The sequence below is a fragment of the Zophobas morio genome, unplaced genomic scaffold (genome assembly GCF_036711695.1).
Source record: "Zophobas morio isolate AGI-343-1 ecotype UQ-CSIRO unplaced genomic scaffold, CSIRO_AGI_Zmor_V1 ptg000004l, whole genome shotgun sequence".
NCBI classification, from domain to species: Eukaryota; Metazoa; Arthropoda; class Insecta; order Coleoptera; family Tenebrionidae; genus Zophobas; species Zophobas morio.
In genome coordinates, this window is record NW_026972109.1 from 9,055,720 (window position 1) to 9,082,546 (window position 26,827).

General features: G+C 35.2%; 2 protein-coding genes across 3 annotated transcripts; both read right to left on the bottom strand.

Moving 5' to 3' along the window:
- Positions 1-47: 47 nt before the first annotated feature.
- On the bottom strand, positions 48-6,286 carry LOC135140522 (enolase-like). Its single transcript, XM_064071114.1, has 3 exons — positions 6,175-6,286; positions 1,586-1,733; positions 48-1,535 (listed from the first exon to the last, which is right to left on the bottom strand). The coding sequence occupies exons 2-3, from the start codon at positions 1,707-1,709 to the stop codon at positions 358-360; spliced, it is 1,302 nt and encodes a 433-aa protein (XP_063927184.1). The 5' UTR covers positions 1,710-1,733; positions 6,175-6,286; the 3' UTR covers positions 48-357.
- A 236-nt stretch (positions 6,287-6,522) lies between these two features.
- On the bottom strand, positions 6,523-8,473 carry LOC135140532 (gamma-enolase-like). Of its 2 annotated transcripts, XM_064071125.1 has the most exons (4): positions 8,398-8,473; positions 8,279-8,347; positions 8,022-8,169; positions 6,523-7,959 (listed from the first exon to the last, which is right to left on the bottom strand). In XM_064071125.1, exons 2-4 carry the CDS (start codon positions 8,288-8,290, stop codon positions 6,617-6,619), a joined length of 1,503 nt encoding a protein of 500 aa, XP_063927195.1. In that variant the 5' UTR covers positions 8,291-8,347; positions 8,398-8,473; the 3' UTR covers positions 6,523-6,616. The 2 variants fall into 2 exon arrangements, with proteins under 2 accessions (XP_063927195.1, XP_063927203.1); XM_064071133.1 differs by lacking the exon at positions 8,279-8,347 and having other exon boundaries at positions 8,398-8,471.
- Between the last annotated feature and the right edge of the window lie 18,354 nt (positions 8,474-26,827).

Below are 26,827 nucleotides of genomic sequence, written 5' to 3' on the forward strand. Positions count from 1 at the left end.
ACTTTACGCTCACGAAGTACTTAATTTGGCAATAATAAAAAAAAATGTGTTTGCTTAGAATTTATTGTACACTTCTTACAATGATTACAACCACACATGATAAAGTGCGTTTCAAGTTCACACGAAAGCGGCACTACATGACTTACAAAACCTAAATAAATAACCTTTGTTTTGAAAAATATTGTCTCAAAATATTTCCTGTGGACTTGAAACACCACGCAGCTATAGATTACAACTCTACCGTGACATAAATGGGTTGTATTTGGCCACTTAACTATTTAAAAAATGGAAAATTGGCAGTAGTTCCAGACAACCACGAATTGTCCAAAACTCAAAAACCATCCAACCATTCTTAAATTACTGTGGTTTACGGAAAGACTTGCCCGCATACTTGGCTCCACCAGATAACTCTTCCTCAATACGCAGAATCTGGTTATATTTAGCCAAACGTTCGGACCTGCAAGGTGCCCCAGTCTTAATTTGTCCAGTGGAAAGTCCCACCACCAAGTCAGCAATAAAAGTATCTTCAGTCTCTCCAGATCTGTGCGAAACCATGGTACCCCAACCATTGGCTTTCGCCAGAAGGTGGGCCTTGATGGATTCGGTAACCGACCCAATTTGGTTAACCTTCAAAAGCAAACAGTTGCAAGCCTTCTTTTCAACGGCAGTGGTGATACGTTTGGGGTTGGTCACGGTCAAGTCGTCACCAACAATCTGGATATTAGTGGAGGAGGTGATGGCAGTCCATGAACCCCAATCGTCTTGGTCGAAGGGATCCTCGATGGACACGATGGGGAACTTCTGGATGAAACCCTTATACGTTTCGAGAAGTTTTTCCCCAGTAATCCACTTGCTTTTGTCGGATTGTGGGTTTTTGAAGTCCAAATCGTACAACCCGTCTTTGTAGAACTCAGACGCTGCTACATCCATAGCGATGTCGATTTTTCCATTGTAGCCGGCTTTCTCAATCGCGGCTACGATTAACCCAAGAGCTTCATCTCCTGAAGGAACATTGGGAGCAAAACCTCCTTCATCCCCGACAGCGGTGGCATCCAATCCAAACTTCGCTTTGATGACGTTCTTCAAATGATGGTACACTTCAGTACCCATTTTCATCGCCTCCGTGAAAGAACTAGCTCCCGTTGGCAAAATCATGAACTCTTGCATCGCCAAATTATTACCAGCGTGCGAGCCTCCATTGATAACGTTAAACGCTGGAACTGGAAGAATAATATCTTTGTTTCCAGCAAGGTCCGCCAGATGTTTGTACAAAGGAATTCCTTTTTTGGCTGCACCGGCTTTAGCCACAGCCAGAGACACTCCCAGGATGGCGTTGGCCCCCAGTTTCGATTTATTTTCGGTCCCGTCGAGTTTCAGCATCAGTTCGTCGATTTCGGTCTGCTGGGTGACTTCCAAGTTGGATTTAATCACTTCCGGGGCGATGATGGAGTTCACGTTGGTGATGGCTTTTGTTACGGATTTGCCATGGTAGTTGGCTTTGTCGTTATCGCGGAGTTCCAAAGCCTCGTGGACACCTGTGACAAATGGTGTGTGATTTGGATCGGGAGGGGGTGATGGTACTTACCAGTACTGGCTCCGGATGGTACCGCAGCTCGGAAGAGACCCAAATCTGTCACGAGGTCGACTTCCACGGTTGGGTTACCGCGGGAGTCGAAGATTTGGCGGGCCAAAATGGTTTTGATGGGCATTTTGGAGATGAGGGAGAACGTACGCTGCAAAAACAAGGATCACAACAAATGTCATAAATTACAAAATTTATTAAAGTGTTATAATGCAAATAAGTATTAATAATAATAAAGTGTATAAGAAAGGCACGGAATATTGTTTTTTGACTTACAAACCATAATGCTACAATATGGTGACTTCTGAGACGTCACATATAGGATGTCATGTGATTGTTACCGTTGGTAACAGAATTTTATAATATCGAGCTATGACATTGATTTTTTCTTCTGTAGAGTGGAATTGAGAAATTAGTACCTAGACTGTAAAAATTAAAAATTCAGTTCTGACATTTTTTAAAATGGAAAATTTCATTTTATATATAATTTTTTAGTCAGCTTGCCTCTCTATTTTTTAGAGTATGTCATTTGCCAATAAAAGATCTGCTAAAATCAGTCCTATCTTAGCAAGTAGACCCCGCCCACCCACCCTCCTCTCATTCTAACGACAAATTTATTTTATTCCTGTTTAGTATACGTTCCACCTTTCATTCAGAGCAGATGAAATAATTATTGAAATGGAGACGGGGTGGGTGGGCGGGGTAAATTGTTTTTCTTCTGTACAGTGGAATTGAAAAATAATAGTACCTAGTCTATAAAAACTTGAAAATTCAGTTCTGCCATTTTTTAAAAAATGTATATAATTTTTTAGTCAGCTTGCCTCAAATGGAACACCTCTATTTTTTAGAGAGTATGTGATTTGCCAATAAAAGGTCTGCCAAAATCAGTCCTATGATAGCAAGTAGTGACCCCGCCCACCCACCCTCCTATCATTTTAACGACAAATTTTATTCCTGTTTAGCATACGTTCCACCTTTCATTCAGAGCAGATGAAATAATTACTGAAATGGAGACGGGGTGGGTGGGCGGGGTAAATTATTTTTTCTTCTGTGGAGTGGAATTGAGAAATAATAGTACCTAGTCTGTAAAAATTAAAAGTTCAGTTCTGCCATTTTTTAAAATAGAAGATTTCATTTTATATATAATTTTTTAGTCAGCTTGTCTCAAATGGAACACCTCTATTTTTTAGAGTATGTCATTTGCCAATAAAAGATCTGCCAAAATCAGTCCTATCTTAGCAAGTAGTGACCCCGCCCACCCACCCTCTTCTCATTCTAACGACAAATTTTATTCCTGTTTAGTATACGTTCCACCTTTCATTCAGAACAGATGAAATAATTACTGAAATGGAGACGGGGTGGGTGGGCCGGGTAAATTATTTTTTCTTCTGTAGAGTGGAATTGAAAAATAATAGTACCTGGACTGTTAAAATTAAAAATTCAATTCTGCCATTTTTTAAAATGGAAGATTTCATTTTATATATAATATTTTAGTCAGCTTGCCTCAAATGGAACACCTCTATTTTTTAGAGAGTATGTCATTTGCCAATAAAGGTCTGCCAAAATCAGTCCTATCTTAGCAAGTAGAGACCCCGCTCACCCACCCTCTTCTCATTCTAACGACAAATTTTATTCCTGTTTAGTATACGTTTCACCTTTCATTGAGAGCAAATGAAATAATTACGGAAATAGAGACGGGGTGGGTGGGCGGGGTAAATTATTTTTTCTTCTGTAGAGTGGAATTGAGAAATAATAGTACCTGGACTGTTAAAATTAAAAATTCAATTCTGCCATTTTTAAAATGGAAGATTTCATTTTATATATAATTTTTTAGGCAGCTTGTCTCAAATGGAACACCTCTATTTTTTAGAGTATGTCATTTGCCAATAAAAGATCTGCCAAAATCAGTCCTATCTTAGCAAGTTGTGACCCCGCCCACCACCCACCCTCTTCTCATTCTAACGACAAATTTTATTCCTGTTTAGTATACGTTCCACCTTTCATTCAGAACAGATGAAATAATTACTGAAATGGAGACGGGGTGGGTGGGCCGGGTAAATTATTTTTTCTTCTGTAGAGTGGAATTAAGAAATAATAGAACCTGGACTGTTAAAATTAAAAATTCAATTCTGCCATTTTTTAAAATGGAAGATTTCATTTTATATACAATATTTTAGTCAGCTTGCCTCAAATGGGACACCTCTATTTTTTAGAGATTACATATATCATTTGCCAATAAAAGGTCTGCCAAAATCAGTCTTATCTTAGCAAGTAGTGACCCCGCTCACCCACCCTCTTCTCATTCTAACGACAAATTTTATTCCTGTTTAGTATACGTTTCACCTTTCATTCAGATCAAATGAAATAATTACGGAAATAGAGACGGGGTGGGTGGGCGGGGTAAATTATTTTTTCTTCTGTAGAGTAGAATTGAGAAATAATAGTACCTGGACTGTTAAAATTAAAAATTCAATTCTGCCATTTTTTAAAATGGAAGATTTCATTTTATATATAATATTTTAGTGAGCTTGCCTCAAATGGAACACCTCTATTTTTTAGAGAGTATATCATTTGCCAATAAAAGGTCTGCCAAAATCAGTCCTATCTTAGCAAGAAGTAACCTGGTCCACCCACCCTCTTCTCATTCTAACGACAAATTTTATTCCTGTTTAGTATACGTTCCACCTTTCATTCAGAGCAGATGAAATAATTACTGAAATGGAGACGGGGTGGGTGGGCGGGGTAAATTATTTTTTCTTCTGTAGAGTGGAATTGAAAAATAATAGTACCTAGTCTGTAACAATTAAAAATTCAGTTCTGCCATTTCTTAAAATGGAAGATTTCATTTTATATATAATTTTTTAGTCCGCTTGCCCCAAATGGAACACCTCTATTTTTTAGAGAGTACGTCATTTGGTAATAAAAGGTCTGCCTAAATCAGTCCTATCATAGCAAGTAGTATTTATGTCAAAGATGAAAGAGAAAATAGATAGCACCACAGACATTTAATTAATTAAATATGATAATTAATGAACTATATAAAAAAAAACTTCGAAATTTAATTCGATTTTTTTTTATTTTTTATTTTTTTGATGATTGATGACTACTCCTCGTCCAAGGTTACTTTATAGCAATAAAGTAATCCTACTCTTTGCCTATCACCAATCTATTACAAATGTCAACATAACCTAACTCTCTTAAGTTATTTAGATCTGCAACCTATCTCAACAAAGCGGCAAATTCTTATTAAAAAAGCAGTGGCAGATTTTCCAAGACTAACCTGATCTGCAATGTTTTATGAGTACGAGTTTGATTTGTAAAATTAATAAAAATAAATCTGGGGACCTAATAAAATCTTTCAAATTTATAGTCCCGATCACGGTTGTAGAATAGATAGGTTTGTACACTAATGGCTTGGGATGGCGACGCTTCTTTTCGATCCCTATATCCATGGAAAGGACACATACAGCTAGCGCCTCTACCTTGTCGAGCGGAAATCATTCTAGTTATTTTGGGGATTTTCGTTTACATTGCTTTATGAACAATGCAAAATTTGTAAATGACATTTGATCGGAGTCGATAAGTACGATTTCTTTTATTAATTACATCGGTTATAGACAGATGCCTATAGAGTTCTGTGTCCCTAAAACGTCAAAAACCAGGCGACGCGATCGGCAATTGGCGTCGCTGACCAGGGATATGCAAATGTATGCTAGTGTATCAACCTATCTATTCTACAACCGTGGTCCCGATAAAGGGTGACGTTTATTGGTGATTGTATAGTTAGGTACTGAATTTGAACTTGAAATTTATTCCTACAACGTATACTAAATTAATCAATAATCAAAGAAGCAAGGTTTTATATATATATATATTTTTTTATTTTAAACATGCTCTAGATTAGGTTCAGATTTCAAAATAAAATTTATTGTTTAACAATTGTTACTTCAAAGACGACAATAATTACACCAATCCGAAATATTTAACTTTGGTAATGTGATAATTGCATTCAAATCACAAATATAATCTTGTTGTTAATTTTTATTTCATCATATGTCACCAGATTTTGCAACCAGTGGTGTCACAAGAAGGTAATACGTGACGTGAATCATGATTTTAAGGATCATAAAATACCCTTTTACTTTCTGACGCGCTACCACTGCGCTGACTAATTAAATGCAACAACTTTATCTTGTATAATAATCAAATACATCTAAATTACTGCGGTTTTTAAAAAAATCGTTAAAATTTAAAAGAAATATTTTAAAATAAGAAAAAAGGCCAGATTTTATTTTTAAATTAAAAAGGAAATGAACCATTAAGCCTAGTTCACATGTATGTCAGTCTTTCAACACGTTCAATACATTCCACGAAGAACATTTTCTAAATTAGGTACCCCGATAATTTAAAATATTGAATAAAATTTTAAACTAATGTAGTAATTCAAAAATGTAACACAAGCACACCAATGACCTTCATTTCGGCACCTTCAAGAATTACCAATTGTGCATAATATAATTGTAAAAACGATAAAAACAATAAAAAACGTCTTATTTACACTAAGATCTACTAACGCAGGTACGAATACTTACATAATTGCAATTAAATCGGAAACGAATGTTAGTTCTTGCTGCCTAGCAGCCGGCACCAAACTAAAGTGTCAAAATTTGACCTATCGACAAATGACAAGGTGATATAAAGGTCAAAAGAAGGTCCCCCTGTATGTGATACAGTGAATATAACGGCAACGTCACATACGTTCAAAAAAAGATCCCTACATCGTGAAATCGAGTTTTTAACTTGTCGCCGCTAGAGTGCAGCGTATCACACAAAATTACGACGAACGAACTCGCACCAAGTATGAGTTAAAAAAATTTGAACTTTAATTCTGTCCCTCTCATCGACTTGATTTTATAATTTTAAAATTATTAATAAAAAAATTATTTTTTCAAATTATCGTTGCTTTTTTTACTTTTTACATTTTATATGTTACAAAACTGGAGAAGGTTGCTGTATTTTGTACGGATAATATGTTCACAGTGGTTTTCGGAATGAATGCCCGGCATATCTTCCATCGTTCCCTAATTCTTCCTCAATTCTTAAAATCTGATTGTACTTGGCCGTCCTCTCTGACCTGCACGGTGCTCCCGTTTTGATTTGTCCCGTCGACAGCCCCACGACCAAGTCAGCAATGAAGGTGTCTTCAGTTTCGCCAGATCTGTGTGATACCATGGTACCCCAACCATTTTCTCTCGCCTTACAATGAGCCTGTATTGCCTCAGTGATCGATCCCACTTGGTTGACTTTCAGGAGCAAACAGTTAGCGGCTTTTCGTTCCACAGCGGTTTCTATACGTTTCATATTCGTCACTGTTAAATCGTCAGCTACAATCTGCACATCTGTCGATGTAGTCATTGCAGACCAATTTTCCCAATCGTCCTGTTCGAACGGATCTTCTAACGAAACAATAGGGTATTTTTTGAAGTAGCTCTTATACAGGTCCATTAATTCAGGTCCAGTCAGTATGCTTCCAGGTCCCTTCTTATCCTTCGCATCACCTTTCTTGTCTTCCTTACCACCTTTTTTGCCCTTCTTACCTTTGGCCTTCGTTTCTTTCTTTTCCTTCTTTTTCTTCTCTTTTTTATCTTTCTTGCCTTTTTTCCCCTTTTTGTCTTTCTGTCCTTCATCATCACCTTTCGCTTTTATCATTCCTGCTTTAAAATTCAAGTTGTAATTTCCCTCTTTGTAGAATTCAGAGGAAGCGGGATCCATGGCGATGTCGATTCGCCCTTGATAGCCACCCTTTTGGATAGCTGTGGTAATCAAATCCAAAGCTTCTTCTGCTTTGGTAATGTTAGGAGCAAATCCTCCTTCGTCTCCCACAGCAGTTGCTTCCAACCCAAATTTATCTTTAATAACATCCTTCAAGTAATGGTAAACTTCAGACCCCATCTTCATCGCTTCAGCAAAACTGTGAGCCCCGGTGGGCATGATCATGAACTCCTGCATAGCCAACTGATTGCCTGCATGTACCCCTCCATTGATTACGTTAAAAGAGGGAACTGGAAGAATGAAATGTTCGACTCCGGACAGGTCCGCTATGTGTTTATACAGAGGGATGCCTCTTTTAGCAGCTCCAGCTTTGGCTACCGCCAGAGATACCCCCAAGATAGCGTTAGCACCCAACTTTGACTTATTTTCAGTACCGTCTAATTTGATCATTAGATCGTCGATTTCCATCTGATGGGTTACTTCCAGATTTGATTTGATGAGTTCTGGGGCGATGACTTGGTTGACGTTGCAAACTGCCGTAAAGACAGACTTGCCATTGTAGTTAGCGGCGTCCTGATCCCTCAGTTCGAGAGCCTCGTGGACTCCTAGTAGCAAAATAGTGCAAAATAGTGGTACCCTGACTGAGACAAAGCAACCATTAACATACCTGTACTAGCTCCCGAAGGCACCGCTGCTCGAAAAAGACCTAAATCTGTAACCAAGTCCACTTCTACGGTTGGAAATCCTCGAGAATCGAAAATTTGACGGGCCAAGATACTCTTGATGGGCATGTTTTTGAGGGTGGAAAAAGCACGCTGAAAATAACGAGTGTGAAAAATAGTGGAAGAAAAGCGAAGGGTGTGGTAGCAAGTGACTAAGCGCGGTGAAGCAAAAGGTAGAGAAGATAATCTATGAGCAAATAACCTTGAAACTCATGGCTACACCGAAAATTCACCGAAGTCTACGTAATTTACCACGCGAATAACACTTGCACTAAAACAAGAGTAGATGCAGTTATATGAAAGAGCTACTGAAATACTCACAAAATTTTGAAAAAATGTAAATTCAGCCTTGCGCTGAATTTTTTTGACACGAAACTAAAAGTCAGTGATTAGTTTGACAAGTTGAAAAAAATGAAGGTGACAATTTGGAATAAAAGTTCTGGCTGCAGTTTTTGAGAAAGTGTTGTCCTAACTTTTGCTATTTTGTTTTACTGATGGTGGAAGTGGCCACTTCCGAAACGTTACACTAACCAACATCCGATAGTACCAAGTGAAAATCGGGACTTTTCTAACCGTGATACACCAAATTCGAATTTTATATACTTTTAAATAAAGTCAAATTTTGGCCTTTAAGCTCCAGTCTGTTTTTTTTTCAACCTGGTTTAGCACGTCCAATTCGCCTCTGATCACCAGACTCTGAGATTCTTTCAAAATAATTTAAAAACCTACCAAAAAATACCCGAGATTCTTCCTAACTACTTTAAAATCTAAAGGGGTCCCCGAAATTCTTTCAAAATACTTCAAAAACAAGATCCACAAAGGGTGCTCAAGATTCTTTTTAACTACTTCAAAAATAAAAACCCAAGCAGTTCTCGAGATTCTTTCAAATTAATTCAAATGCAATATCTAAAGGGGTCTCCAAGATTCTTTCAAATCACTTCAAAAACAGGACAAGGAATCCCCAAGATTCTTTCAAAATACTTCGGAAACAAAACAAAAGGGGTTCTCGAAATTCTTTCAAGCTACTTCAAAAACTAAACACAAAGGGTAGGTATCCGCGATTATTTCAAACTATTTCAAAAATAAACCCAAGGGGTCCCCGAGATTCTTTCAAACTACTTCAACAGCAAAACAAAAGACGTTCCCAAGATTCTTTCAAACTACTTCAAAAACAGTACAAGAAGTCTCCAAGATTCTTTCAAAATATTTCAAAAACAAAACGAAAAGGGTTCCGGAGATTCTTTCAAACTTCTTTAAAAATCAGACACAAGGAGCACCCGAGATTCTTTCAAATTACTTCAAAAACAGGACAAGGAATCCCCAAGATTTTTTCAAAATACTTTGAAAACAACACAACAGGGGTTCCCGAAATTCTTTCAAACTACTTCAAAACCTGGACACAAAAGGTAGGTACCCGCGATTTTTCAAACTACTTGAAAAGTAAAACCCAAGGGGTCACCGAGATTCTTTTAAACTATGTACTTCAACAGCAAAACAAAAGGCGTACCCAAGATTATTTCAAATTACTTCAAAAATACTACAACAAGTCTCCAAGATTCTTTCAAAATACTTCAAAAACAAAACGAAATGGGTCCCCGAGATTCTTTCAAACTAATTCAAAAATTAGACACAAGGAACACCCCAAATTCTTTTAAATTACTTCAAAAACAGGACAAAATGTTCCCAAGAACCTTCTAAAATACTTCAAAAACAAAACAAAAGGGGTCTCTGAGATTCTTTTAAACTACCTCAAAAATTAGTCACAAGGGGTTCCCGAGATTCTTTCAAACTACTTCTCAACACCTAGACGCAAGCGGTACCTGAGATTCTTACAAACTACTTCAAAAATACAGGCCAAGTTTCGTTCAAACTACTTCAAAAACGAGACCCACAAGGGGTCACTGAGATTTTTTCAAATTACTTCAAAAACAGTACAAGAGGTCCCCAAGATTCTGTTAAAAATACTTCAAAAACAAAACAAAATAAAAGGGGCCCGGAGATTCTTTTGAACTACTTCAAAAATTACATAAAAGGGATACCTGAGATTCTTTCAAACTATTTCAAAAATACAGTCCAAGGGGTCACCGGGGTTCTTTCAACCTACTTCAAAAATGAGATCCACAAGGAGTCCTCGAAATTCTTTTAAATTACTTTAAAAACAGAAAAAGAAATCTCCATGATTCCTTCAAAATACTTCAAAAAGAAAACCCATAAGGGGTTCCCGAGATTCTTTCAAACAATGTACTTCAACAGCAAAACAAAAGGTGTACCTAACATTCTTTCAAATTACTTCAAAAACACTACAAGAAGTCTCCAAGATTCTTTCAAAATATATACTTCAAAAACAATACGAAAGGGGTCCCCGAGATTCTTTCAAACTACTTCAAAAATTAGACACAAGGAGCACCCGAGATTCTTTTAAATTACTTCAAAAACAGGACAAAAGATTCCCAAGAATCTTTCAAAATACTTCAAAAACAAAACAACAGGGGTCTCTGAGATTCTTTGAAACTACCTCAAAAATTAGGCACAAGGAGTCCCCAAGATTCTTTCAAACTACTTCAACACCTAGACGCAAGCGGTAACCGAGATTTTTACAAACTACTTCAAAAATACAGGCCAAGGTTCTTTCAAACTACTTCAAAAACGAAACCCAAAAGGGATCCCCGAAATTCTTTCAAATTACTTCAAAAACAGGACAAGAGGTTCCCAAGAATCTTGCAAAATACTTCAATACTCGCCAAGATAAGATTGATTTTCCAAACGATACCCTTCTCTACCCTTTATTTTCTTAGAGGATATGTCATTTGCCAATATCAGTCGGTACTATTTTAGCAGGTAATGACCCCGCCCACCCACCCTCTCTTTTCTTAGAGGATATGTGATTTTCGAAAATCAATCTTATCTTAGCAGGTACAAGCCCCGCCCACCCACCCTCTCTTTTTTTAGAGGGTATGTCATTTGCCAAAATCAGTTTTATCTTGGCAACTACTATCTCCGCCCACTCACCCTTTGTTTTCTTAGAGGGTATCTCATTTGTCAAAATCGGGTTTTTAGTCACGTTTTTGTTGCTGTTTTTATTGCTTATTTTTATGACCTTTTTACTTCATTTTTTCCTGTTTTCGTTCCGTTCTGGTCCCTTTTTGGCAATTTTTTACCTTTTTCTTTTCTTCTTTTTTGTCCATTCTCATTCCTTCGTCCCCCTGTACTCCTATTTTGTCAATCTTTGGTGGCGTGGTTTTATTGCTTTTTGTTTTTTTTAATTGTGTCCTCTTTGTTTGGTATTTTTATATTTTCTGTGTTTTTTGTCCTTTTTCGTCCTTGGACCGGTTTTTGTCGCTTCTTGCGTTATTGTCCCTATTTTGGCCACTACTTGGTGTCATTTTTTCGTTTTACTCTCTCGTGTTTTTTTGTCCTTTTTCTTCCTTTTTTGCTTCTACTGTCGCCTTTTTTTGGTCATTTTTGTACCTGTTTCGGTCCTTTTTCGGACACTTTTTGACTGATTTTGGGCCCCTTTGGTCATTTTTACCCCGCTTTTGTCTTCTCTTGTCACTTCCTCCTTCCTACTAGTCGTATTTTTCTCGCCTTTTTTAACCACTTCCTTTATTTTCTGTCTTCTTTGTCTTCTTTTCTTCTTGGTCAGTTTTTTTGACACTTCCTCATTTATGGTTCTTTTTTTATTCCTATGTTGTCTTTTTTCTTGGTCGCACTCATTATTTGTCTTGATCGCGTTGTTTTAGCACCTTTTTTCGTTTTATCGGCCGCTGTTTTATTACATATTTTTATTGCCTTTTTTACCCAATTTTTGTTCCTGTTTTAGCCCCGCTTTAACCACTTTTTGGCAATTTTTGGACCTTTTGTGTTCTTTCTTGTCCTTTCTCGTTCGTTTCTTCTTTGTTGTCCTTCAATGGTCCTTATTTTGTCTTTTTGCCTTTTTTCCTCATTTGCTGTTGCCTTTGTTGGATTTTTGGATACTTTTTGTCTTTTCTGTCTTTTTTTTACTTTTTCCCCATTGGTTCGGTTTTTGTCGCTTCCTCCTTTATTGTCCCTTTTTTGGCCCCTACTTGGTGTCCGTATTTTATTGCTTTTTTTCGTTTTCTCCTGTGGCGTTTCTCTTACCCTTTTTGTTTCTTTTTTTGCCTTTCTTTGTCGCCTTTTTTACACCCTTTTGTCCCCGTTTTGGTCCCTATTTTATCTCCTTATGTTGGCGTTCTTTTATTGCCTTTTTTCCTCTTTTTTGTTGTATTTTCTGTCTTTTGTGTATTTTTTGTTCTTATTTCCTTTTTTATTGTCCATTTTTTGGCCCCAACTTGGTGTCAATGTTTTATTGCTTTTTTTCGTTTTTTTTTCTGTAGTGTTTCTCTTGCCCCTTTTGTTCCTATTTTTGTCCTTTTTTTGGTTCCTTTTTGGCAATTTTTATCCCAGTTTTGGCCCCTTTTTGGCCATTTTTGGACCCTTTTTGTTCTTTCTTATCCCTTGTCGTTTTTTCTGCTTTATTGTACCTTTGTAGTTTTTGCTTTCTTGTTTTGGTTCTTTTATTGCATTTTTTCATCTTTTTTGTATTTTTTTAAATATACCTTTCGTCCTTTTTCGTCCATGATCCAATTTTTGTCGCGTCCTCCTTGCTTGTCCCTTTTTTGTTCCTTGGTATCAATGTTTAATTGCCTTTTTTTTTCGTTTTTTTCTGTCGTGTTTCTCTTGCCCTTTTTGTCCCTATTTTTGTCTGTTTTTGGTTCCTTTTTGGCAATTTTTACCTCTGTTTTCCGCCAATTTTGGCCTCTTTTTGACAATGTTTGGACCCTTTTTATTGTTTCTTGTCTCTTGTCGTTTTTTTCTTCTTTATTGTACCTCTATGGTTTATGATTTGTCTCTTTTTGGTTTTTTATTGCATTTTTTCGTCTTTTTTGTATTTTTTTAATGAATTTTTTGTCCTTTTGTCGCTTCCTTCTTTGCCTTTTTCGGTCCCTACTTGGTGTCAATGTTTTATCGCCTTTTTTCGTTTTTTTTCTCTGTAGGTTTCTTTTGCTCTTTTTGTTCCTGTTTTGTTTTTTTTGCCATTTTTGGTCCATTTTTGTCCCCGTTTTCGCCCTGTTTTAGCCCTTTTTTAGTCATTTTTGGACACTTTTTGTTCTTTTTTGTCCCTTCTCGTTTTTTTCTGCTTTATTGTACCTTTGTGGTTTCTGTTTTCTATTTTTAGTTGTTTTGTTACATTTTTTCTTCTTTTTTGTTGTGTTTTTTGTATTTTCTTTATTGACCCCTGCGGCCCTTCTTTTTATGTCTCATTGTTACATTGCCTTTTTTCTTTTTTCTATTGTCTTAGTTGGATTTTTGTCGCCTTTTTGTTTAGTAATTTTTGTCCCTTTTTGGGCCCTACTTAATGTTGTTGTTTTATTACCTTTTTTCGTTTTTTCTGCAGCATTTTTCTTGTCCTTTTTGGTCCCTTTTTGGCCATTTCTACTCCTCTTTTATCTTTTCATGTCCCTCCCCCTTACTTCGTTCTATTATTTACAACAATTTTTACGTTCTGATTAGAAACTGCAGTAGAATCCATTTGCCGAAAGCTAGATTTCATGGCTACTCGACAGTCCATGGTTCCTAGAATACGAAAAAGTAGTTCTTCTGTTTCGGTTTGTCTATCGTCAACCATCTGCGTTTATTGAATAGATTATTGTGAAATTTTAGACATATTCTTCTACAATATGGCAAAAAGATAACAAAAATTGTTTATATATCCCCAACCAAAATTGTAGTGACGTTATCTAAAAATATTTGTAAGAAATACCAACCTATGTAGTGTGTATAAAATAAAATGGTTGTATTTATCTGTGATTTATTAATTCGGCCATCAATTTTACTTGTACGCGGGCTTTCGGAATAAAAAATACACAACAAAATTTGATTAAAAATTACTAAATTGTTTGCACTAATTTTCGTGTTCATCCTATCTAAAAATTTAATGACGTCATCTCAAAAGTCGGAATAAGTGTCACGTGATTGCGCAGAATATCATACTTCTCTATACATATATGTTTTTTCGAATACATGATGTTCTAAAAAATTAACGAATGTGGTATATAGTAATGCTATTATTTATTGTTAGTATTAAACTGGACCTACCGAAATTGTTATACCAGGTGTCTGGAAAATTGAAAATCACTCATTCATTAATTTTTATGAGTCACCCTGTATAAAAAATATAGGATTTATTAGGCAAATTTTTGAGATGACGTCATCATTTTTTGGGAAGGGATAAACGAATAAATTTTGCCTAACGATTTACCATGATTACGATAAGCTTAAAATACCTTTTTTGCAATATTACACAGCAGCCGGTTTTGCAGTTTCAAAGTTATATTGCAAAATATTATTATTCAGTTTTGAATTTTTTCCAAAAATTCTGGAAATCTACGTAAACGTTAGACACAGACTCACCTACCATAAGTGCAGGAGTATCTTATTTTATGAAATTTAAAAGCTTTTTATTATAAATTTTGGAGATGTAACCACAATTGGTCCAGTAATTTCGGAAATTACTTGTCTAATAAAAGTGGATACAGACACCAGACAGACAGACAGACAGACAGACGGAAACGGTTTTCGTACTCTAGAAGTCATGACACGATTACAATACTTCCTTAGCTTACGCTCGGAAAGTAAAAATAAAAAAATCTTTATGATGTATTGTCCTTGCCATTTCTATTGAAACACCACCTGTTGATTTTGCTTAAAATGTAGCAATTGGTAACAGCTTTCGATTGATTGACAACGCCTTTTAGTTAGAAAATTGTCTGAATATGAACGTTGCCAAATTTACGATTAACAAGTGATGTTTCAATAGAAATGGCAAAGACTATAGACTACGAAAAAAACGGAATTTTATAAAAGTAAAATTGGCAACACTGCAAGCACCTAATGCGTGAATACCTCCGTCTTACTTTCTGAGGGTGACTGAAATCCAACAATTTTTTTTATGGCAATAACCATAACAACCAGTAGTCATTAGCTGCATTATTATTAATAAAACAAGCTGTTATTTTCATTAATATATAACCTAAAAAAAAAACATTTAATAAGACATTTATAAATTATAAACAAAAACAAAACCAACAAAAGAAAAAACAAACACTAGAGAAGATGCTCAAAATTCCTGTCTTCTGCAGGAAAAAAAAAAGTAAGCTCGTAATATTTCCAAATTTTGATCATTTTTGGTAAAAGATAATTGTTAAGATAAAACTGATTTTGGCAAATGATATACGCCCTAAGAAAAGAGAGGGTGGGTGGGCGGGGCTAGTGGCTGCTAAGATAAAACTGATTTTAGCAAGTACTAGCCCCGCCCGCCCACCTTCTCTTTTTTTAGAGAATGTCATTTGCCAAAATCGATCTTGTTTTAGCAGGTGCTAGCCCCGCCCACCCACCCTCTCTTTTCTTAAAGGATCTGTCATTTGCCAAAATCAGTCTTATCCTAGCTAGTGGTTGCTAAGATAAAACTGATTTTGAAGAAAAGAGGAGGTGGGTGAGCGGGGCTATTATTTTTCCCAAATTGACCAGTTGATTGTTAACAGCGTAGCGGAAAGTTAGCCGCCATTTTCCAGACACCCCGTATTTCTCCATATTAAAATAGTAAATTGTATAATTCATCTAAGAAACTGATCTTGTTTAATTGATTGTGCCTTAAAGGAGAGGGAAGTTTTCTACAAATACATTTGGATTAATATTTCTAGAACGATGTTAGTTTTAAAAGAGTTGATCTTCACTGCACTTTTTGTTCTGTTTTTTTTTTTATATTTTATAATTAAGATGTTAATTCTGTTGCCAGAAATTGTTTTTTTTCAGCAAAATTACCATGAAAAGTTATAAATTAAACAAAATCTGCGTCCTCCGCCAGACTTTCAGTTTCGCTAAAACAGCCTTAAACACAGCTTATTCCAACGATTTCCGATTTTAATAAATAAATAATTAAGACCGTTACATTAACGCATCTTTTTTATCGCATGTTTTCCTAACCTAGCAATCAATTCGCCATTATAATCACAACAAAACCGACCACTCCATGCAAACCAAACTTGAACCACTGGCGACTCGGCAATTTTCTCATCCCGGCATCAGCTCCAGAGAAACCTCATTATTTTTTTAATACATCCTCGTTGTAAAATTCCCAGGACTGTAATTGTTTTACGTTCGTAAATCAGCCTCTTGAGACAATGCGGTATATAATAACAAGCCAAAAGTTGCAGATTTTTACAACCGTTTTATGGTGGTGTGATAAAAATTTCGACTGCAACCAATAAAATCAGATTGGAGTTAATAGTTAGCGGAACATTCTTAAAAAAGTCATAAATAAAATTTATGACGCTTTGATGGACCTCGAGTGCCCATAGGTGCACTACAATGGTTTTATGGTTTGAAATCTCATTATGTGGCGGCTCGAAGAAAGAACTTTTGTTGCTATGCGACTTCTATGGGAAGCGATTTAGTCGCCAGTACACACACGGAACGCATTTTTTTGTTTATATTTTTATAAAATCTTGCATGCAATAAGTTCGATAAAATAAAAAAATATTGCCATATATGTTTCTAGTGTTCAATATTTAGAAAAAAAATGCCATTTTTATTGGATCTTAACCCTTAGATCCACTTTCCCGCGACCCATCTCGTGTTTGTCAATAATAAAACCTTGCGTAAAACGCCCCCAATGGAATAATAGCACACCTTGATGAGAATTTAACAACACCTAACCACGTTTCTGGGAACATAATCTTCCCAGCCTTGCAAATCTTGTAATTTTGCAATTTCCATCATCAGAGTCCTAAGCGACGAGTGATTCATCTCGAAGATGATGGAAGCGGATCAACAGATGTTCGGTCTTCGACGAATTGCTGTAATTACTAGGTCAATTTTTTTGCGTTTGACGAAGAGTCGGGGGAAGTACGTGAATTTGGTCATGTTCGCAAAGGTGTAATTGGCAAGAGAGGATTTATTGCGTTTTAAAATCGATTTTTGGAATTTGCGTCGTATGGTGCATTGACCTAAGATGGTGGTTTCCTGATTTCCTTGATGGAATTTTATTGGGCGACACACCCACAGTTCGTTAGTTTGATTGGAGCAAAAGTGAGCCGATTAATTGGGTCAGGTGGTCAGAATTTCCTTGAATTTGAAATTTGTTGACGTCCGAACTATTTTTCAATAGAAAAAACCCAAGTGGGGGAAATGGACTCAAAATGACACGGGTGTCAAGGTAATGTGACACAGCACTAGTTTTGCTTAAATTTGCAATCATTGAAGTTGTTTGTGCGAAAATAATTGAATTTTTTCGTTTTCGTGTTTTCGGCAAAGCTGATTTGGAAAAATACTCAAAAGAAAAAATTCTACGACGAATTCTTGTAAATGAGAATAACAGAATAGTGCTACATTTCTGACGCGGATAATTAAGTTTGTTCTGTCGATAACATTAAATGATGCTATTATCACTGTGATTTATAGCCTTTTGTGTATTGTGTGTAGCACCACAACACAGAGGTGCGATAGATAGTGTGTATTAATCAATGACGAAGTTAAAAATTTCCAATAAATTATTTTGATAATGAAGAAATACAGCTGGTTTTCTTTACTTACTTATCGTTGAGAGTAATTAATCAGTTTCCATTGACGTATTTCTTTTCTTCATAGCATTGCACAATTTTTTCCATTCATAACAAAGTGTTTATAAGGCGAAATTAGGTTGTTCTGAGATTTCACCATAATAATAATAACCGATGATCGCGAAAGCTTACGAGTTTCAATTATCCAATGGAATTTTGAATCTAAACCAACTTTGGTATTTTTACCGAAAATAGATTACCACTAGTCAAAAAATGTCGTTACATAACAAAATCAAAAAATATGTTGTTCGGAACTAATTCTTAATGGATTTTGTGATCGTAAAAGTGAATGCAAAACGGCCGCACAAGGTAATAAATCACCTACTGGTAACAATAAATTTTGCAGGTATGTTGAAATTAAATTTTAAACCGATTTCAAACCATTAAAATTTCCCTATACGATTTCTACTGACCAAAATTATCAACTTAATGAAATTAGAATGTCAAAAATGATGATCATTTCGTTAAAATTTCTCATTTTCTTTTATTTCTTGAGAAGAGAAATTTCCACTTTTCTATGAATTTACAGACTATCTATCAATTATAATTTTACTACTTCTTCGTAGAATAGTGAACAATTCATCAGGGGATTGCATCAGACACGCAGGCTGGTGCAGATCAAGTCTTATGAGTCAAACAGCAGTTAACATTAAATCAAAGAACCTTCGACGTACTGATTTTTTTCGAACCTTGAAAAAGGTTTTTGTTGTTCTAGAAAAATCTCTACATAAATTTCATTATCAGAAGTTTTCCATAACAAATAATGAGAATGACAGCTCCATTTTATTGATAAAGGAAATTTTCGAATGAGTCATGCATATTTAGCATATTTTGTATATTTTTCTATTTTTGTTTAATCAACAAGGGCAGCTAAATTTTATATACTTTTAAATGAAGGAAAATTTCGGCCGTTCAAGCGCCGGTTAAAATTTTTCCAGCGCTTGTTTAGTAGGTCCTGATCACAGGACTCGGAGATTTTCTCAACTTACTTCAAAAACAAAATACAAGATATCCTTGAGATTCTTTAAAACTACTTCAAAAATAAAACCCAAGGGATTCTCGAGATTCTTTTAAACCACTTCAAAAACAAGATCTACAAGGGCTCTCCGAGATTCTTTCAAACTTCTTCAAAAACAAAACAAAACAGGTCCCCGAGATTCTTTAAAAAATACTTCAAAAACAAGGGTTCCCCGAGATTCTTTTAAACTACTTCAAAAATCAAACCCAAAATCCACAAGGGGTCCTCCGGTCCACGAGATTTTTTTAACCAACTTCAAATATAAAACTCAAGAGATTCCCAAGATTCTTTATAATACTTCAAAAACAAGATCCACAAGGGTTTCCCGAGATCCTTTTAAACTACTTCAAAAATAAAACCCAATGGATCCCCGAGATTCTTTTAACCTACTTCAAAAATAAAACGCAAGCGGTCTTCAAGATACTTCAAACACAAGTAACAAGATCCACGAGGGTTCTCCGAGATTCTTTTACACTACTTCGAAAAAAAAACCCAAGAGATCACCGAAATCCTTTTAAACTACTTCACAAATAAAACCCAAGCAGTCTTCAAGATACTTTAAAAACAAGTAACAAGATCCACGAAGGTTCTCCAAGATTCTTTTAAACTACTTCGAAAAAAACCCGAGAGATCACCGAGATTCTTTCAAATTACTTCAAAAACAAGATTCGCAAGGGGTTCCCGAGATTTTCTTAAACTACTTCAAATATAAAACTCAAAGAATCCCCGGGATTCTTTTAACCTACTTCAAATATAAAACCCAAGAAGTCCCCAAGATTCTTTAAAATACTTCAAAAACAAGATCCACAAGGGTTCCCCGAGATTTTTTAAAACTACTTCAAAAATAAAACCCAAGGAATCCGCGAAATTCTTTTAACCTATTTCAAAAATAACACCCAAGCGGTCTTCAAGATACTTCAAAAACAAGTAACAAAGGTTTTCCGAGATTCTTTGAAAATACTTCGAAAAAAAAATCCCAAGAGATCACCGAAATTCTTTGAAACTATTTCAAAAATAAAACCCAAAGGGTCCCCGAGATTCTTTCAAATTACTTCAAAAACAAGACCCATAGGAAGTCCCGAAGATTCATTCAAACTACTTCAAACACAAAAAAAGGAGTTCGAGAAAGATTTACAAAATAATTCAAAAACAAGATCCACAAGGATTCCTGAGAATATTTTAAACTACTTCAAAAATAAAACTCAAGGAATCCCCGAGATTCTTTTAACATACTTCAAATATAAAATCCAAGAAGTTCCCAAGATTTTTTAAAATACTTCAAAAACAAGATCCACAAGGGTTCCCCGAGATTCTTTTAAACTACTTCAAAAATAAAACCCAAGTGATCCCCGAGATTCTTTTAACCTACTTCAAATACATATAAAACCCAAGAAGTCCCCAATATTCTTTAAAATACTTCAAAAACAAAATCCACAAGGGTTCCCCGAGATTCTTTTAAACTACTTCAAAAATAAAATCCAAGCGGTTTTCAAGATACTTCAAAAACAAGTAACAAGATCCACAAGGGTTCTCCGAGATTCTTTTAAAATACTTCGAAAAAAAAAACAAAAGATCACCAAAACTCTTTTAAACTACTTCAAAAATAAAACCCAAAGGGTCCCCGAGATTCTTTCAAATTACTTCAAAAGCAAGATCCACAAGGAGCCAAAAAAATGCATTCAAACTACTTCAAACACAAAAAAGGGCTTCCAGAGAGATTTACAAAATAATTCATAAACAAGATGTACAAGGGGTTCCTAAGATTCTTTTAAACTACTTCAAAAATAAAACCCAAGAGATTCCCGAGATTCTTTTAACCTACTTCGAATATAAAACCCAAGGCGTCCCTAAGATCCTTTAAAACTGCTTCAGAAAGCAGCCCGAAGGGGTTCCCGAGATTCTTTTAAACTACTTCAAACATAAAACCCAAAGAGTCAACAAGATTCTTTCAAATTACTTCAAAAACAAGACCCCAAAGATGCATTCAAACTACTTCAAACACATAAAAGGAGTTCCAGAAAGATTTACAAAATAATTCATAAACAAGATCTACAAGGGGTTCCTGAAATTCTTTTAAACTACTTCAAAAATAAAACCAAAGGAATTCCCGAGATTCGTTTAACCTAATTCAAATATAAAACCCAAGATGTCGCTAGGATCCTTTAAAACTGCTTTAGAAAGCAGCCCGAAAGGGTTCCCGAGATTCTTTTAAACTACTTCAAAAACAAAACAAAAGTGGTCTCCGTGATTCTTTTAAACTACTTCAAAAACAGAAAAAAGGAGTCCCCGAGATTCTTTCAAACTACTTCAAAAACAAAACTAAAGGGTTCCCCGTCATTCTTTTAAACTACCTTACTTCAAAAGCAGAACAAAAGGAGTCCCCGAGATTCTTTCGAACTACTTCAAAAACAAAACAAAAGGGGTCCCCGAGATTCTTTCAAACTGCTTCAAAAATAAAACCCAAGGGATTCCCGAGATTCTTTTAAACCACTTCAAAAATAAAACCCAAGGGATCCCCGAGATTCTTTTAAACTACTTCAAAAATAAAATCCAAGGGATTCCCAAGTTTCTTTCAAATTACTTCAAAAACAAGATTCACAAGCGGTTCCCGAGATTCTCTTAAACTACTTCAAAAATAAAATCCAGAGGGTCCCCGAGATTTTTTCAAATTACTTCAAAAACAAGACCCACAAGGAGTCTCTAAGATTCTTTCAAACTAGCAAAACACGAAGGGTCTCTAAAATTCTTTCAAACACAGGATAAAGAATTCCCAATATTCTTTCAAACTACTTCAAAAACAAGATCTACAAGGGATCCCCGAGATTCTTTTAAACTTCTTCAAAAATAAAACACAAGATGTCTCCGAGATCTTTTCAAAATGCTTCGAAAATAAGACCCATAGGGGGTCCCTAACATTCTTTCAAATTACTTCAAAACAATTCAAAAGTAATCCCCGAGATTCCTTCAAATTAGGTACTTCAAAAGCAAAATACGTGGGGTTGCCAAAATTCTTTCAAGTTACTTTAAAAACAGGATAAAGAATTTGCAATATTCTTTCAAGCTACGTCAGAAACAACATCCACAAGGGATCCCCCAGATTCTATTAAACTGTCTTAAAAACGATACACAAAAAGATCCCTGAGATTCTTTCAAATTATTTCAAAGACAAGACAAAAATTTCTCTTCTCTTTCTTTTATTTCTTTATTAAATAAATAAATAAATAAATAAACAAATAAATAAATATATAAATAAATGAATAATTTAATTACCCAATAGAAACTTCCAATAATAGGAAAATATTAATTAATAACATGTTAATCTAATCAATGCATATCATTACTTGGACTTAGTACCCGTAATGATAGAAGTCTTGCCTGAATGCCGGTCATTTCCGGGTCAGTGGTGGGTCTTACATAATGTAAAGGTAATAAGAAAAACAAAACATAACATAAAGTGAAATAAGAATAAAACTTTAAACTTATAAGTTAAACGTTAAATCAACGAACTCTCGACGTACTGATTTTTTTCGAACCTTGAAAACGGTTTTTGTTGTTCCGAGAAAAATCGCTTTACGTAAATTTCGTTATCAGAAGTTTTCCATTGTAGATAATGATAATGACAGCTCCATACTGTTGATAAAGGAAATTTTCAAATTTCAATAAGTAAAGTCCGAATTCTATGCAGAAAGCATTCTGAACGGATTTAGTCATTTTTTTCTATTTTTCGTAAATTTCGGAAAAATACGCATATTAAAAAAAAACGCGGTTATTTCCATTAAAATTTAGCATATTTTCAATAATACAATATAGGAATACTTTCTGCAAACTTTACCCACTTAGATGGGTCTATTTATGGACTAATATTTTTATGATGTGAAGAAGGGATGCCGAAAGAAAAAACTTTCCAGGTTTTGTCTTGGATTAGAGATAATCCAGAACTAATTTATAGTAAGGAAAATATTTTTTGCAAAAAAAATCGTAATGAGTGTTCAAAACCGTGCATATTTTGTAAAAATGTATCCATATTTCAGCCTTTTTGAGTGCATAAAAAATGCGCAATTTAAAAAAAAATGTGTACATATAAATCCGGACCCTAGTCATAAGGTTCCACTTGAAGAATTTGGTATATTTTTATATTTTAGCGTTTAAGAAGTTCGAAGGTTTTGTATATGTAAGAATAGTATTTAACGCACGATTAACAATTTTTGTGATTACAGTGTGTAATGGAAAAAATTTGTCTATCTCTGACTGATCTTGTTATTGTTTACTTAATTAAATTTTTATGGGGATTGTTTCCATCAGCTTCAGTTTCATTTAAAATCTATTCTTATTGACTTGCTGCGAGCCAACTGAAACTACCTATAGATAATATTAAAATTCCTGTTGTTAACTGGAAGCATTCCTTACTTAATGTTAGTTATTACACCAAAGGTAAAAATCCAGCAAAAGTCGAACCAATAAAAACCCGATCCCAATAAATCATGAGTCGCGAATTGCCTTCCACGAAGCGCCCTTCGGCAGTCCCATCAACCTGACCAATTCCAGCATGACTCATTCCCGCAATCACTCGCCATGGGCCATGGGCCGGCAATTTGCATACCAGCATAATTCAGATCCTCCCGTCCGCGGAGCACGTGTGCGTGCCTTTTAATAATTTCCCATTAGCGCTAATTACATAGAGACATTCCACAGCGCTGGGTCGTGTCATATTAATATTCTAAATGGACCGATTCCGACTACCAAAGGTGACATAGATCATGGGAACGACCACATTCGAATTGAAGTGTTGCATCACGGACCACGTGCTTGCTGGAATTGGCCGGAGCAGACTGCCCGGTGCCTCCGGATCGGACGTCATCGCCGCCGCGACCGACTTCTTTCAATGGTAGTATGTAATTCCATTTCCACGATTCCATGGTATGTATGGGTTGGTCTGCTGCGGTTTTTTCACGAGGTATCGCTTTCGTTAAACACGACACCGTAGACGTGCAGGTGCGCACGAATTTCAGGGGAAAGGAGCGGGTGTGGAATATGGCTCAACAGTTGGTAGAAGAGCTTAAAAGCTCGGAAGGTGTGTGAATATTAATAGCTGCCGGCAAGAGAAACATGCGTAGTTTTGAGATACAGCACGTTTTTTGCTTATGTCAGTGGTGTGAGTTTTTATGTAATTTCCGGACACAATGTGGTAATTCTTGGTAAAGTTTTTACAGATGTTCTACCACTGTGGAAAGTTACGTTGTGGTGTTATCACGCTCAAATTAAATAAAAAATGGCCATGTTCTTTCAGATTCCTCGTAAATATTAAGAATCAATTAGTTCTTTTTTTAGTAACTAGATTTAAATCAGGATCCGAGATCTTGAAAAACGCAGAAAACTTAAATTCTTTAGGCGACTAACTTAGCCCTAATTAGTCCGACCACTTAATGAATTTTCTTAACTTTGTGCAATTTAAATAAATACAACTGGATGAATATTCTGGTAATAATGGCCTCTGGTGGAACGTCTGTAAAATTACAATTTTGAGAACTGAGGGCGTGCCGCTACTGAATTTATTAGCGAATAATGAAATTGTCCCGTTGCTGATTTATAGTGACTGCATGCAAAATAATTTATGGCAAACAGAGTAACAAGCAAGAACGTTATTTTTGTATCCACCAAAATTTTATTAGCTTGTAAAATTAAAGATGGTAATAACTGGAGTTTCGAAAATAAAAATACAGTAAATATCGTCAAAATATATTCCTATTTATGCTCCTGTTATAATTTCTCTAATGACGTCTGATACATAAAATACTATAATAAATAAAAGCTCTCTTTTATCAAATACCGTTATTTTCAATTTTGTACCTAAAATAGCAGTTAAAATATTGTATACACTGACCATAAAAGTTGTAATTTTAGCATAATAAACATGACATCTAGTGTTAATTCAATTTTTGAAATGTTTGGAACCCTTGAGTTTATTTTCTAAAATCTTATCAAATTCATTTTTGCAGACAAAAACAAAATTACCTTTAATGTAAAAAAATGAAGCGGTAGATCAAAGCTTTTTTTATTAATCTTTGGATATCACAGATTCGTAAATTCAGTTAGTTCTCAAAAGTGTACAGGGTGATCAAAAAATCAGCGATGTTCTACAGAAACCACTGAAAAACTCGAAAAAAATAAACCAATCTTTCGAAAATTTAAGCTTCAAAGTTGGAAAATTAACTTCGTGATATTTTGATCTGTTTTTAAAGTAGCTGTCTTAATACACAGTTAAATATTTATTTATTAATAATTTAACAATAATTTGCTTGATCACGATCCACGAAATCATTCTTTACTGTTGTCAGATGTGTTTTTGGACAATTTTTATCGCAATTTTAGATTTTTAATTAAATTCCCGTTAAACTATTTTTTTCGCGTTCTTCAATGATTTCACAATAACGTACTATCGAGTTATCCGTGATTTTTTGATCACCCTGTATGATCATCTTTATAAAAATCGGTAATTTAAAGTTAACCTGTGAATTTCCAAAAGTTGCCAAGTGCTAAAATTTTGTAAAATAAATACTGTTTTTCTACTTCTCGAACGTAATAGAGTCCATCTAGCGAATGGATACTTTCATGGTTTCTGTTCTGTTTATGACCCCTAGCATTATGAAGCAATTTGAAAGAATCTTATATCTCATTTTTGAAGTAATGAAGTAATTTAAAATAATTTCGGGTCCCCTTTTTTTTATTGTTGAAATGGTTTAGAATCTCAGGAACTCCATGTGTCTGGTTTTTGAAGTAGTTTGAAAGAATCTGGGGTACCCCTTTTGTTTTGATGTTGAAGTGGTTTGAAAGAATTTCGAGGACTCCTTGTGCCAGCTCAGGGACCTCTTATGTCTGGGTTTTTGAAGTAATTTGAAAGAATCTCGGAGGTCCCTTGTATTTTGTTTTTGAAGTAGTTTGAGGGAATCTCGGATACCCTTTTTGTTTCGTTTTTGAAGAGGTTTAAAAGAATCTCGGGAACCCATTTTGTTTTGTTTTTGAAGTAGTTTTAAAGAATCTCGGGGACTCCATGTGGCCTTGTTTTTGAAGTACTTTGGGAATCTCGTGTACCCCTTTTTTGTTGTTAAAACGGTCTAGAATCTCAGGGACTTCATGTGTCTGGTTTTTGAAGTAGTTTGAAAGAATCTCGGGGGCTCCCTTTATTTTGTTTTTGAAGTAGTTTAAAAGAATCTTGGTAACTGCTTTTGTTTTGTTTTTGAAGTACTTTGGAAGAATCTCGTGTACCCTTTTTCTGTTGTTAAAGTGGTTTAGAATGTCAGGGACTCCATGCGTATGGTTTTTGAAGTAGTTTGAAAGAATCTCGGGATCCCTTGTGCCTAATTCTTAAGTAGTTTGAAAGAATTTCAGGAACCCCTTTTGTTTTGTTTTTGTTAAAGAATCTTGGGGACCTCTTGTCTTGTTTTTGAGGTACTTTGAAAGAATCTCGGGGACCCCTTTTTTTGGTTGTTAAAGTGTTTTAGAATCTCAGGGACTTTAGGCGTCTGGTTTTTAAGGTAATTTGAAAGAATCTTGCGTACTCCTTTTTTGTTGTTAAAATTGTCTTAGATTCTCAGGGATTTCATGTGTTAGTTTTTGAAAAGTTTGAAAGAATTTCGGGGACTAATTTTGTTTTGTTTTTGAAGTGGTTTAAAACAATTTCGGGTAACCTTTTTGTTTTATTTTTGAAGTAGTTTGAAAAAATGTTGGGGATCCTTCGTCTTGTTTTTGAAGTAATTTGAAAGAATCTCGGAAACTCCTTGGACTTGGTTTCTGAGGAAGTTTGAAAGAATCTCGGGAACGCCTTCTGTTTTGTTTTTGAAGTAGTGTTAAAGATTCTTGGAGATCTTTTGTCTTGTTTTTGAAGTAATTTGAAAGAATCTCGGAGACCCTTTTGTTTTATTTTGAAGTAGTTTAAAAACCTCGGAACCAATTTTGTTTTGTTTATGAAGTAGTTTTAAAGAATTTGGTGGACCCATTTTGTTTTGTTTTTGAAGTAGTTTTAAAGAATCTCGGGAACTCCTTTTGTTTGTTTTTGAAGTAATTTAAAAGAATCTCGGGAACCACTTTTGATTTGTTT

Excerpts from the sequence above, each read along its gene's own strand:
- LOC135140522 (XM_064071114.1), bottom strand. The coding sequence starts at position 1,709 with ATGCCCATCAAAACCATTTTGGCCCGCCAAATCTTCGACTCCCGCGGT. Across the intron at positions 1,536-1,585 it reads ACCATCCGGAGCCAGTACTG|GTGTCCACGAGGCTTTGGAA; the intron begins GTAAGTACCATC and ends CATTTGTCACAG.
- LOC135140532 (XM_064071125.1), bottom strand. Across the intron at positions 7,960-8,021 it reads GCCTTCGGGAGCTAGTACAG|GAGTCCACGAGGCTCTCGAA; the intron begins GTATGTTAATGG and ends TTTTGCTACTAG.